The 13,884-nt window shown below is 41.9% G+C and overlaps 1 protein-coding gene across 2 annotated transcripts in view; it reads right to left on the reverse strand.

The window, feature by feature from the left end:
• The window catches only part of nrg3a (neuregulin 3a), a 412,241-nt gene extending 401,227 nt beyond the window's left edge, over positions 1–11,014 (reverse strand). For both annotated transcript variants that reach the window (XM_032540923.1, XM_032540921.1), the window contains exon 1: positions 8,650–11,014. In XM_032540923.1, the coding sequence (XP_032396814.1) occupies positions 8,650–9,370 (721 nt within the window). In that variant the 5' untranslated portion in view covers positions 9,371–11,014. The remainder of the gene's footprint in view (positions 1–8,649) is intronic.
• Between the last annotated feature and the right edge of the window lie 2,870 nt (positions 11,015–13,884).

Below are 13,884 nucleotides of genomic sequence, written 5' to 3' on the forward strand. Positions count from 1 at the left end.
CTGATAAATGAATATTTAAAAAATTAAATAAAAACAGACGGTAACCATGTTTTGAGCATTGGCGTTGCATAGTCTGTCCACCAGAGGACGCTCTACAACGTCCCTGTTAGTGATGGCGTTGCATAGTCTGTCCACCAGAGGACGCTCTACAACGTCCCTGTTAGTGGTGGCGTTGCATAGTCTGTCCACCTGAGGACGCTCTACAACGTCGCTGTTAGTGATGGCGTTGCATAGTCTGTCCACCAGAGGACGCTCTACAACGTCCCTGTTAGTGGTGGTGTTGCATAGTCTGTCCACCTGAGGACGCTCTACAACGTCCCTGTTGGCAACACTGATTTTTTTGTTTTGTTAATTTGTTTTTGTTCAATGGGCTTTGTTTCATATCTTAAGTTTGTATTTTTATACATTTAATTATCATAACTTTAATATATTTTTATGTTCTGTTTTGACAATACAAATAATTTTCTTATTTTAGTGAAAACTCATAAATAACTACAACTAAAGTTACGGAAATCTGTGTATGTTTTTTAACGCGCTTCTGGATTTTTGTTTAAAAATATCTATCTATCGGCTGATATATTGGATTTGTAAATGATAAAATATTTGTATAGGTACTAGTATCAGCCTTTATGGGTCGGGCTCTGTAACAGAACCAGGGTAACTGTTGGAAGGAGACAGGACCTCAGCAGGAATCTCTGGTGTCATAGTGAGCAGCGTTGTTCACCAGCTTTTTATTCAAAAACATCACACAGTCACGTTACTTCCGCCTTTTCTACCGACACTGTCACTGTCGTAATTTCACATTGAGTCGCTTGTCATGGAATTGCAAACACATGTCATTCTACGAATTTGAAGAAATAACCAATCTTTTTGTTTTGTTTTTACTGCTAAATTTACAGGGCAGTTGGGCTGTTGGAGTTTCTTGCACATAATTGTCACGGCACACACTCCTCCTCTGAAATACAACAGAGAACCAAACTGCAACACTAGCTGTTGGCTATGGTTGAACTTATAACAGTCTAATATTTATTTGCTTACTTGTGTTAAACGGTCTGCTGCTGTAAGCCAGTTGACAGATTTAATTAAGAGCCAAAGGTGGGCTGTGGGAGAAGGGGCTGTGGAGTATTGCCTCTTTGGAAACCTCTCTCATTCAGTAACCCACAAAAATCAATATGTGTCTTGTATATGCTATCCCTAATTATAATCAAATTTGGAAACTAAATATTAGGTTTAAGGCTTATGGATCTAAACAGAAACAATATATTTTTAGATTTATTGCCGCTCAAAACAGGTGTTTTTAACCAAATCAAATGAATGTGCACAAAAGAGATTTAGGAACGTCTTTTATATTCACAATGTTTTTTACCCCATGAGATGATGAATGTATGCCTGATAGCTGTCTATTAAATGCCAAGTAAGTCAATAAATCTTTGAAAAGGTTAACACTGAACATGAATGATTTAGCATCCAGTATAAGCTGTTGATGACATCAGGTGCGTCGTTCTGGGTTACCCATGCTGCTCTATGGCTAAACTGGGGCTTTATCCCATGCCATTAATATGAACTGCCCTGCTTGTTGTAGAACTGTCTAAGCATTCAGCCAAAGCAGTCTTTTTTGTCTCAACAAGAAACCTCATTCCCCATGAGCAGTCAGAAACAAACACCTCCGAGAATGGGGACAGTGGAGCAGTTAGCTAGCAGGTGGCCGCCTTCCCTGGGGAGCCGACGCGGGGCAGGTGAATCCCAAAAAAAGGAATTAACTCCTCTAACATCTTGTCAGCTGCTACCTTCTCCGCCACTGGCTCCAATGAAATTGAGCAAGCCTCATCTAATCAAGGCAGCTTAAACCTGAATTCATTAGTAAAAGCTTCTCTGAAATTAGCCGCAGCATTTAACCACTTTGTTCTTTATCATCATCTGCACCGGGCTGATAGATGTGCTCGGGAGGGGAAACCGCAGAGTAAAAAAGACAAAGGCAGAGGGAGAATTTTTAACATTGGCAGTCATGACTTGCTCAGAAATCGAAACATAATAACACCTTCGGACTTAGCTTTCCACCAACCAAAGACAATCTAACCCAGTGTGGAAAATGAAAGCCCCCCCGAACACCTTCATTCACTGAAGTAGCGCCCTAAGTAGGGGGAATTCCGTGGCGTGGGATAATCCGTCAAAGGGCCATCTTCAATTATTTACACTTTCTGCTACATATTGAAGATGTTTCTCTTTTGCGTCGTTAATATTTCATCACTTTTCCCGCCGCAAGACGTTTCATCAGAATGAAGTGACGTTAAGCTTTATAACTCACAGCAGCCTCGCCAAATTAAAACTCTAATCGGGACTGCATGGCCGGGTTTCCATGCCTTTTTGTAGAGGCCAGGCACCGCAGTCTCAGTCGCTGCACCAGAGATAAACCGACCGAAGTGTATTGTAAATTAGAAAATGCCTTGATCTTTTAGGAAAAACACATGCGATTGGTTATAAGTTATCTTGACACTCAAATGAAGTGGAACATGAGGAAAGCATGGGCATTTATCATTTAGATGAGTGGAAATGCCAACGCTGGGTCCCCCGACAGTTTGATTACAAGAGCTTTGAGATGGGTATGTGTTACTGGGGATGCGTTTCAAATTCCTCCAAGAACCCTCTACCTGTGCATCAAGGGTTACCAAAGAATGGTTGGAAAATTGAAGGGAAGAATTTACTGTAAAGATTTTTAATCTTTAAGTAAGCTCTAAAATCATGGACTGATTAAGCTATCTGGAGAATATCGTGCACCATGTCCCCCCCCCCTACAGAACAGGACTTCCTGATTGCATAATAACGCAGGATACATCTTGCTGGAACTATTGGTGCAGATTCAAAAACAAAACAGATGGCTCAGACTTTGGGGCCCGTTGCCAATCACAGAGACCAATCAGTTGACGCCTTTTATTTTTCTCTTGCCTTGTCTGCTGTAACAACCTGATGTATCTCTTCCCATTGGCAGAACTGTTTAAAGCGCCCATATTCTGCTCATTTTCAGGTTCATAACTGTTTTTTGAGGTTGTACCAGAATAAAATACATGGTTTTATTTTCCAAAAACACCATGTTTTTGTTGTACTGCACATTGCTGCAGATCCTGTTTTCACCCTGTGTGTTTAGGTCTCTGTTTTAGTTACAGAGTGAGACGTCTCACTTGTTTTAGTTACAGAGTGAGACATCTCACTCTTTGAAGGCAGAGGACATTCAGAAACCGTATCTCACTCAAAACAGCATGGATGATTGTTTTTCCCAAGTTTGTATCCACATGGAAGCACGAGAGACACAAAATAACACCCCAAATCCCAGAAAAAGTGATTATTTCCTAATATGGGCACTTTACTATTATTGTTATTTTTTTTTTAAAGAAATCTTTTTGGCATTTAGGCTAAGGCATGAAAGGGGGGGGGGGATGACATGCAACTTGTAAGGTGGACATTTTTAATACACTGGTCAACGGACTCATGAATTATTTCAAGATCCTGCCTTGATGTGAACTAAAAAATCATGAAATTTTATATCCTGAGGGTCAGTAACCCCCCCACTCTAGCAGCTTTTTTCTTTTCTTTTTTTTAAATTAGTTTTGTGGCATTTTGGCCTTTAATTGATAGGGAAGATATGCAGCAAAAGGACGTCAGGTTGGAATCAAACCCTGGGTCACTGCAGTGAAGACTAAGCCTTGGTACTTGGGGCGCACGCTTTACCAGGTGGGCTACCGGCCTGCCCCACTCTAGCAGCCACTTGACAGAGACCCAATCTCAGCTCTATCTTGAGAAAATATGACATGTCTCTTACAGAGCACAGAACAATATTCCGACATCAAGTGTTACAATTTGGAGATGTCACATTTTGGTTATCATTTCTTCCACATATTGCTACCCCCCAAATGCTATACTTAGGACCTAATAAGCTCTTTTAGCTCAAAGGAAGCAATCAGACTTCAATGATGGTGCTGATTTCAGTTGTCATTCACACAAGAGGTCACAGCTGGGTCACACACCGGGACACACTTGCTGCTCTGGACACAAGGGTGTGTACTCGTGTGTTAGAACGGGCAGTGTGCACAGAGATACACACAAACACAAAACATAGAACGAAAAAACCCATAGGGAACTGGTTACTAAGAAGCTCACAGAGAACTAATCCGAGATTGTGAACTCTACAATCTCGTTTATGAACTAAAACCTGGTTTCCAACCTGAAATCTCTCCCTGAGAGATGATCAGTGCAACACAACCATGTACACAGATGCCCTCAGTGTGGCCCAGCGATGATAATACCCAACTTTAATTTTTGGTAATTTGGTGGTATTTTTACGTGGTAGATGAACTGATGATAAAACTAAGAAGATATGCTTTCGAGACACATTAGAATCTTGGGTATACTTGTGCCAGGATTAATTTTCAACATCAGTTTTTTTTTTTTCCCAGTTGGTCAGATTAGGAGATCATGGCCAGAATTTAGCTCAGAGACATGTCTACCACACAATAAAACCCATCCAAACATAGCTTGCATTTATCCTTGGGCTAAGGTGAAAGGAAGGAAGGGGGCGAGACAGATTTGTGGTATTAGAAATGTCATTAACAATAATGGCATCCAAAGTGTCACAGAGCAGAGCACATGCATTATTAAACTAGCTAGTGAAGGCCTTTTTTCATTATGAATCCTCAACATGTGTATTAAGATACACAAAACACTCTGCCCAATTCTCTTTATTCCAAAATGCCTGACGTCTTAGATCAGAGCATGCCGCTGATATCCAGCCCAAGTCATAGTGGCTTTTTGCAGAGTTTGAGCTATATACTGATCATAAAGAATATTATCCTTAAACATTCCACATTTTTGGCAAAAAACAGATTCATGTCATCCAAAACTTGTTTTGATGGCAACCAAGTTTTAGATAATCATTATGGTAGTCAGTATAATGGTTTATGCTTCACCTGGTACATTTCTTCTTTGGTATCTTTATAAGGAATTTTGCCACACGTGAAGTTTGGTGAAGTGCATGAGTCAGCATAATATGTCATAAATACTAGGAAACAATACAACTGCCCTACACAATACTGTTGCCACAAACCGCAGCAAAAAGCACCACTTTTTTTTGGACGTGATTGTGTTAATATATGCCTGAAACATTTCCCCAGGCACCCCTGAGGGATCCTGAGATACAGCTAACAGAAAATGTTCCCTTGAACATGTCACCTTCCCTCGACAGACCATCTATCACAACAATCCTTCAGCAGTCATGCTGCTTGTTAAGCCCATGTAGAGTGTGTGTGTGACGGATAGGTGGGCTAATGTAATTCTCTTGCTTCCACCGTCATGGTGATGGCCTGTTAATCTGGATTTAGGTTTCAGGGCCACTGTCTGACTGAAACCTAATCCCACTGAGTGGCTCATGGAGACGAAGACCTCACAGTGCGCCAGAATATATTCTGAAGCACGGACCTGAAAACCATGTAATAATCTATAATCACAGACCAGAATCTATTGGCCACAACCATTCGACAAATACAGTCCCAGTGCCTTCTCATCATCGAACATTTGAAGGGACTTACCCATCAGTCCATTGACTCATCCGGTTCATATTTTCTTTTTCTATTCAATTCTCTGCATGCTCATGGACTATTACAGAAACTATTTTCATTTTAGGTTATAGCAGCAACATAAAACATGACATGTCATCCATATGTTGCATCATCTCTGGTGTGTAATACATCCTATTTAGCATTTTACAAAGAAGCAATTCAAGTAAATATTTCTATTTCAGTTTATATGACGCATTGCTGGACATAGCGTGTAATCAATAGAGGGGTGACCAATAAGGGCACAGATCTGATTTCCAGTTTTCGCTTGACATTCTTGCTGAGGCATCACCTGACATTTTGTCCAGCAGTGCAGATGTCACTCGGCTCCCTACACTATAATGGCATCAAATCTCGGCTTCTTTCTGCAGTTTATGGCAACGGGACAGTTTAAGATTTTGTAAGGTCCAACCAATTTTGACATGTCAATCATGTTTTCAAAGTGACATTTGCAAGATGTAAGACGTCTCAACTATGACATCTTCCTATAGTTGTCAGATCTTGACTTTTTGACAGTTAGACAAGCTGGAATTTCACCAAATGTCACCAAAGCTAAACTACACCAGGGGTTGTGGAGGTATAAAAGTGCCATTCAGTTTCTGCATAGAAAATAAGAGCAGACTAGCAGTTGGAGCACTTCCAAGGATTGGACTACTGGAGTTGAGTCATTATGACAAAAAGAGTATAAACTCTGTTAGGAAATACTTATACTCCAATAGCAAAACAGACTAATGGAACCAGCGGCTCATTTCACTTTTCAACAGCATAGCCCAGTGTGAGATAGAATTCTATGTCCATCTCTATTTTGTCATCTACAAAGACAGGGATGGCATCAATAAGAGCACACAGATGGTCTACTATGCTTAAATTAATAGAATTTTCTCTGTTTCTGAGCACAGGCCAACACAGGCAATTCAGTAATACCGCATAACACATTCACGGTTAATGGATAGTTAATGTGAAAATGATGGCCTTTTCAAATCAAAGCAGCATGTGGGTGGTAGAATAGAGGGGTGGGAGGGTGAAGGGTGTTTAGGATTATCGAACAAGTCGGCTATTCTGTAGTGGCAGAACTTTCTCAGGCGAGCTGGAGAAGGAGTGGCATTTTCCCTTGGATATCCATCAACGTGGCTTAATGGTTTTCATGACCATTTACTGGAGAAATTACACTCTTTTTTTTTTTTTTTAATGGTTAATTAATTAAAAAATGAAAGGACAATGATGAATGGCCCCCATTTTCCCTTCTGGTAATGAAATGATACACACTTTTCGCCCTATATGTTTCTAATTAACAGAGGGACCCTCCCCTGGTCTGTGGTGTAATCTGGGGACCTTAGCATGGACACAAAAGAAGCAGCTGCAGTCAAGCAGACAAGCCACAGCAGGTGGGATGTGATTTAGTTCCTGCCATCATGTAACTATAAATATTTCTTTTTTTTTTTTAAAAGACAGCCATTGTGTATATCACACATTACAACAGACTATATGATAAGACATATAGCAACAATACCGAAGCTTGAATGCCATAACTGAGCCACTTAGGTCAGTACACGTTAATTCAGAACATACAGCAAATGCATCTACTATATCTAATTGGTCCTTAACTAGACATTATGTGATGTAATAGTATGGCAATGTGATTGTATTTGCAATGTTAAACTCCAAGAAGATATTGACAGTATAGAAGATGCCTGTAGCACCTGTTTTCATCAAAAGCTCCCTGACTCGAGAGCCTTTCTTCCACTGCAGACATGGGAAAGAACATGAAGTCCCACTGTTAAAAATATAATCTGTATGTGTGTGTGGCCAAGCCAGGCGCCGAGAAACAGACATCACAAGCAGAGAGAAGTCCAGTACATAATGTGACACCATTTTGAGTGTAGAGAGATTTATCATGGAGGAAGCTGTGTTTATTGTGTGTGTTTTGTGTGTGTTATTGATCAATTCAACAAAATCCCGTAGTGAATGAATTAATGAATTACATGTGTACATATCATGACTTAAGTCAAGGACAGAGATGGTGAAGTATACGAGTCAGCATCCATTAACAGATGCATTAGAATGCTTTTCTTTTCAAGTCATTTCAGATGCACCAAATACGCAGTTTACCTGGGCCACAGTAAGCTTGTTATTGTCCCAGCACTATAAGCATCAAGTACGTTTAACATTTTACAGGAACAAAACAACAACTCATCACTCCAACTTGAATGCTTGGAGGTTGCAGCAAGTTATCACAACCACTTAGTGTACATATGTGTGCATTTTCAAACTCTGTGTTGTTGTTTTTACCTAACTTCACTTATTCTACCTCAACACAGAGTAATATCACCTTGATAATTGAATTACACTTATTATACAGTATTGCAAAGAGTTATCTGAAAAAACAACACATGACTGACGCTTTGTGGTAATCCTTCACGTCCAGGTTGTGTTATGGTAACATCAACTTGCTATCACCAAATACCATACAACCATTTTCTACTTTCTAAGCCAAAGTCTTAGCTTACTGAATCTTCTGTACCACCATTTTAAACTCATTCTATGTTGCTGAAGAGGACGTTGTTGTGTTGCTTACTATGCCTTTGGGACATGATGCACCAAAGAAACAATTTAACCACCCACATCGGATTGATTATTGAGTCCTGCAATAGTTCAGATAGCCTTACTGTACCTATCAATGCTATTGATCTTCTGCAATTCCCAGCCTACAGGAGTGTTGAATATACAATTTCCAGAACAGAATGGTAGTACATGTTGATGGTTGCAAACAAATTTGGTCTCCAATAAACTATCCAATTTGACATTATCAGAAATAATTTGCTGCTCAAATATCTACCTTCATACTTCACTACTACTGTGATAAAGGACACACACCTGGGGAATGCAATTTGTGAATATACCTATTTATCTCTCCAACTAAGCCAACTCACAAGTTGTCATAGACCAAAGATGTTGTCCTTCTCCATTGATGTTTCAAGCCAGAAAACAAAATTGCTTTTTACATCCTGAGAACTTGAGCAAGCCTTTATTGATGCAAGTGACTTACGTGTCTTGCGGTGGCCGTGCGTACGCGTGGTGAGCGTGGTGGAGACCGTCTCTGTAGTAGTATGTTCCACGGTCCACGTCTGCGTAGAGTCATGGAGTACAGTTGGATTAGACGGTGAGGGGCTGGATGTTGCTGCTCCAATTATGAAGGTTGTCCGTGGCACTGCAGTGGTAGTAAAACCCGATGGTCCTCGTCCATTACGATTTACAGGATTCCGAGGGGTTACTTGGCTGCCCGAGGCTCCACCCCCTCTTGGGTTCATAGTCGTGGTAGTAGCAGTGGAACGAGTTCTTCCTTTCGCAAAAGTTCCAGTTCGAGGTGTAGGATTCCCGCCATCAACTGTCGGAGTAGTTGTGGTGGTTGTAGTATCGGGACTTTTGGGAATCCCGCTTGGCTTGGAGAGGAAGATAGGATCCTGGCCTATCCGATTAGCATCCACCAGGTCCGTTGGCACGTAATCCCGCACTGTACCAACAACAATCCATTTCAGCAGCATCAGGCTCAATCCAAGGCCAATGAAACCAATGAGTAAGGGGACCACACACAGCCATGTCTGTTGGCGAGGCCAAACGGCACAGCGAAGGGGACCCTGATCCTGGGCCTGGACTTCACCACGACCCCCTGAAGGCCCCGAACCCTCAGGTTCCTCCAGGATGACCGCCCCAGAAACAGCTGCCCCAGAACACTCGCTCATCCTTTCCTTCCGTCCTTTATGGCTCATTGAGGGTTAGCCCTGTGATAAGCATCGGTAGCACATGGCAGAAAGGTTCCCGACAATGCCGAACAATGAGAACAGACAAAGGGAAAGGTGGTAAAATGGATACTAAAGGACCTCAAGGGAATGGGCCGTTCAAAAACACGTACACATATATGTAATCCAAGGATAGAGAGAAAGGGAGGGGTGCAGATACATGCAGACACACTATCACAAACACACAAGCACACACATTCAGACGTAGGGACACCCAGTGAAAAATGGGAGAGGTGGCGTAGAGGGATAATCGCCCGATTAGTCCGTGTTTAGTCCGGCACAACTCCCAATGTCCAACTGAAGTAACAGGGAACTTCAAGAACGTTCAGAGCAGGGTAAGCCAGAGGAGAAGAAGTGTTCTAACAAGGAGAAAGAGGGACAGGAGGGAGAGATGGGTGGGAAGGAACAGCTTCACCTCTAATCTGTGGCATCAGTGTTCAGATGTCACTGCAGCAAAAATCCACAGCTCTTTCTACTTAACGTGCATATGTGTCCCCTCCAAGCAGAATCCACGATGGGACAGTATTGCCTAACGAGGGGAGGGAAACTTGCAAGGTGGGTCTTGTTGCCTCCCCCACCTTGTGCAGGACCGCAAAAAATAAAGATGTTTCCCAATGCAGCTTTAGCAGAGTCAGCGTCCCCTCAGCTCCATAAATTGGTCTCTTTCGTAACTGAAAGAGAGCGAGATGCATCCATCGAATACTTTCCTTGTATTATCCGCGTTTCTTTTCAAAAAGCGTCTCTTTTTTTTAAAGATATATTTTTATTTTTCTCTCTTTGGCTCCAAACCCACTTTTCTTCCTTTTTATGTGTGCTCTAAATCCCAGTCAAGCTTACAATAAAGCAGTAGAATCCAAGTAATTCTCCTGATCCAGTCACAAAGCAACACTTTAGATGAGGACAGAGAGAGGGAGGACAAGAGAAAAAAAAAAGAATGAGGGGTGTTGTCGCACAGTGGTATCACAGGGCGGATAAATCTGCAACATGCAACGCGTGATCCTGCTCCGTCTCCAGCCCGCTATGGATCAGATTTACCCAAGCTGTCCGCTCAGCGCCCTGCTGTCTCAGTACACTGTCCGTTAATACTGCAGCAACCGCTCAGAAAGCCTCTTCTCATCTATTTGCAGGGGACATTCCGCCACAGAAGGATAAAATGAGAGAGGAAGAAGATGAGATGCCGGGAGTGGATGAAATGATTAATACAGAAAGAGTAGAAAGCAAGAGATAAGAACAAAAAACACAAACAGGGGGGCTGCAATGTTTAAAAATATCCCACTGATGCTCTCTTGTCTCTCTCTGAGTGGTGTTTTTTCCTCAGTCCCTGAAAGCCTGTGCTCTTTTAAGTCAGCTTGTGATTTGTTGGTCGGGTTGCTGGGATCCTCTGCGTGTCCTTTCCTCCAGGATGCTCTCCGGAAGATGATTGGAAATGTGCCCCCTGTGCTGGGATAAGAACTTGCAACCGCAGCAGCATAGGCTCCCTAGCCCCCTTGTGGGGTTGGCAACATCCGACGATGCAGCTGTCTTTACCTGTGGCAATTGTTATGCAGACGTACATCAAGCTGCCTCCCCTGAGCTGCTGCAGCTGAGAGACAGAGACCGAATGAGAGGGGAGGAAAAAAATGCAGGCACAGACAGAGTCAAGTGTGCACACTGGTGGAGCAAGGGAAAAGAGAGAGAGAGAGAAAGAGAGAGGAGGGAGGGAGGAGGAGAGAAAGAGGCTGCACCTGCTATATGCACCAGCACTGGGAAGCTTGCCCACCTCTGTTAACAGAGAGGGGAGTGAGTAAAGATGCAGAATGCATACAGAAAACTTAAAAAAAAAAGAATGGGAAAGGGGGAGAGGAGGTGTGTGTACAGATAAAGATAATGAGAGTGGGAGAGTGGCGGGGGGAGCTCTGCAGCGGCAGATGAGGCAGTTATGAGCGAGAAGCCTGAGTCCCAGAAGGATCAGAGACGAGGCACAATGCAGGAGCCGTCCGTCACGCTGCCCCGCCCACTGCACGGCACCAGAGAAGAATCTAAATAAATGAAGGAGAGATGGATTATCAAACCAAACACCCAACGTATTGAATGTATTCAATGCCATGTTTAGTATTCATGCGGATACACTGGAAATTGGTCAGAATTGCATCACTATAAAACAGTCTTATGTTTGGGTGAAGTCCTGTAGTCTTTCCAAAGATAGCTCTACATGTATGAATGAATGTTTTTTTTTTTTTAACATATTTGTCTACTTATTTATCCTGTTGTCTAAGGCCCTCGTATGCCATTACTATAATCGTGCAACCATCAAGCATTATCTTAAAATCTTTTTATATCTTTTATCCTTTTTGCGATCATATTATTTTTATTATCTTTATCTATTGAATAGTCTGTTCTGATACTTTTTTAAAAGACAGATTTATGAAGTAAGGGACAACAAAGTTGGAAGAAATGAAGCGATACAATACAATAATGAATAGACTCATAAGTCAAGAGGAAATAGTGCAGAGGCAAAACAGGCAGAAGACAAAAGACTTACAATATTTGGTAACACTTTACTTGAAGGTATCTTCATAAGAGTGACATGACACTGTCATGACACATGAACCCTCACTCTAACCATAGCTTGTCATGACAAAACCAAATGACACTTACTAAAAGAAGCGTTAAGTCATAGACATTTAGAACTTATTTATAATGTTTATGACACGTTCATGAGTGTCATGTCACTCTTATGCAGAGACCTTCTAGTAAAGTGTGTCCTTCATCACTGCTTACTTAACTAGTATGTCAATCTGCCAGTTTAAATGGTTAAGCCTTAGTAAATCCAGCTTGTGTACAGTGTATACATCAATATGTAAAACAACCTTAAAGATGCTTGTTGTCTTTGTGTGCATGACCGTGTTGTGAAGTGTGTCTACAAGGCCGTCTTGTGATGCTATCGCAAGACAGCCACGCACATAAAGTCATGCAGATAGTCATCTGCCTGTACTACAGGAGAATCCTTCAACTGGTCCCACAGGGAAACTCAAGGGATTTTCACACCTCCTTCCGTCTTCTGACACTCAAATACATGGCAGCATGAGTCTGTTAAAGCAGTCATCGTGACACTGTAGTGGTTTGAAAGAATCATCGATAATCACATCGGCAAACAGCCATAGAGACGCTAACCTATCTGCTCTTCTACTTAATGAAGATAACCTGTTTTGTTTTTTTTGTTTTAATAGCAGCTGTAATAAAAAAAAAAATTCTGAATTCAGCCACTGTTACAGAACCAGAAGATCCAAGTCTCTCTTCATCTTTTAAATTAGATATAATTTCCAATAGTGGAAACTTAAATTTGCATTGATAATAGGCCTATGCATTTTGTTTTTTTTTTAAGGTTCTTTTGTGGCATTTCAAGCCCTTATTTGATAGGACAGACATGACATTCTCAACTGTCAGGGGGAACAATATGCAGCCTAGGGCCGCAGGCTGGAATCGAACCCACTGCCGCTGCAGTGAGGACTAAGCGTCTGTATATAGGGTACACGCTCAACCAAGCGAATCACCCAGGCGCCCCGGCCTATGTATTCTCTGTATAGATGAGTAAGTAGTGAATCAAAGTATGTTAAAAGGCTTGGTTACACTCAACACAGTCTCCCCCCATCTCTTAAAATATGGACGCTTGGTCAGGTGCCTTTGTTGTTGTTATTGATGCTAAAAGTTTCCTTTAGCGTCATATAACGCGCTTGGTCGGGACTGTTGGCGTCCCTTTTGATGCTGTTAGGTTAAGGAAAAGCTCGTGGGTGGGGTTACGGTTCCATGACATGAGGGAATAACGGGCCGGTTAAAGAAGAAAGCGGCTTCCCTGACACGTGGCAATAACGGGACGGTTAAGGACGCACAAGGGACACAAACCCCGCTCTCCTGGGTGAGAGTCCTGTGTTTGACCCATCCACCCCGACCAACCTCCCAATGCAAAATTAAATGCTAAACCCCGTCTAGCTGCTGCTCTTCCCAGTACGTTCTACACACGCCGAATGGCGCCTTTTTTGTCGCATCAGACGCGGACAGCCACTGTCCAAACGTTGGTATTTTACACGTTCTTAGTGGTTGTTACATTTTACTTGACACTGTCATGAACGTGTCATAAACATTATAAACATGTCCTGAACATTGACATATGACTTTAAGCTTCTTTAAGTGAGTGTCATTCGTTTTTTTCATGACAAGTTATGGTTAGGGTTCATGTGTCATGTCATTCTTGTTTAAATGCCTTCAAGAAAACTGTTACCAAAGGCTTTCTTAGATACATTGAGTTGCAAAGTAAACTGCTTTCCCTCTGAAGTAGAACGGTTTGTAATTGACTACAGAAAAATATCTGCCGACAAGACAAACCTAAACTGTGCTTAATTAAAATATATCATGGCCTGTGCTGGGTTATGGATTAATTACTTGTCCTTACCTACAGTGAGAATAGTGCCTGTGCAGTGGAATCCAATGGTGAACAAGAACAGCAC

The sequence above is a fragment of the Etheostoma spectabile genome, chromosome 17 (assembly GCF_008692095.1).
Source record: "Etheostoma spectabile isolate EspeVRDwgs_2016 chromosome 17, UIUC_Espe_1.0, whole genome shotgun sequence".
Classification (NCBI taxonomy): Eukaryota; Metazoa; Chordata; class Actinopteri; order Perciformes; family Percidae; genus Etheostoma; species Etheostoma spectabile.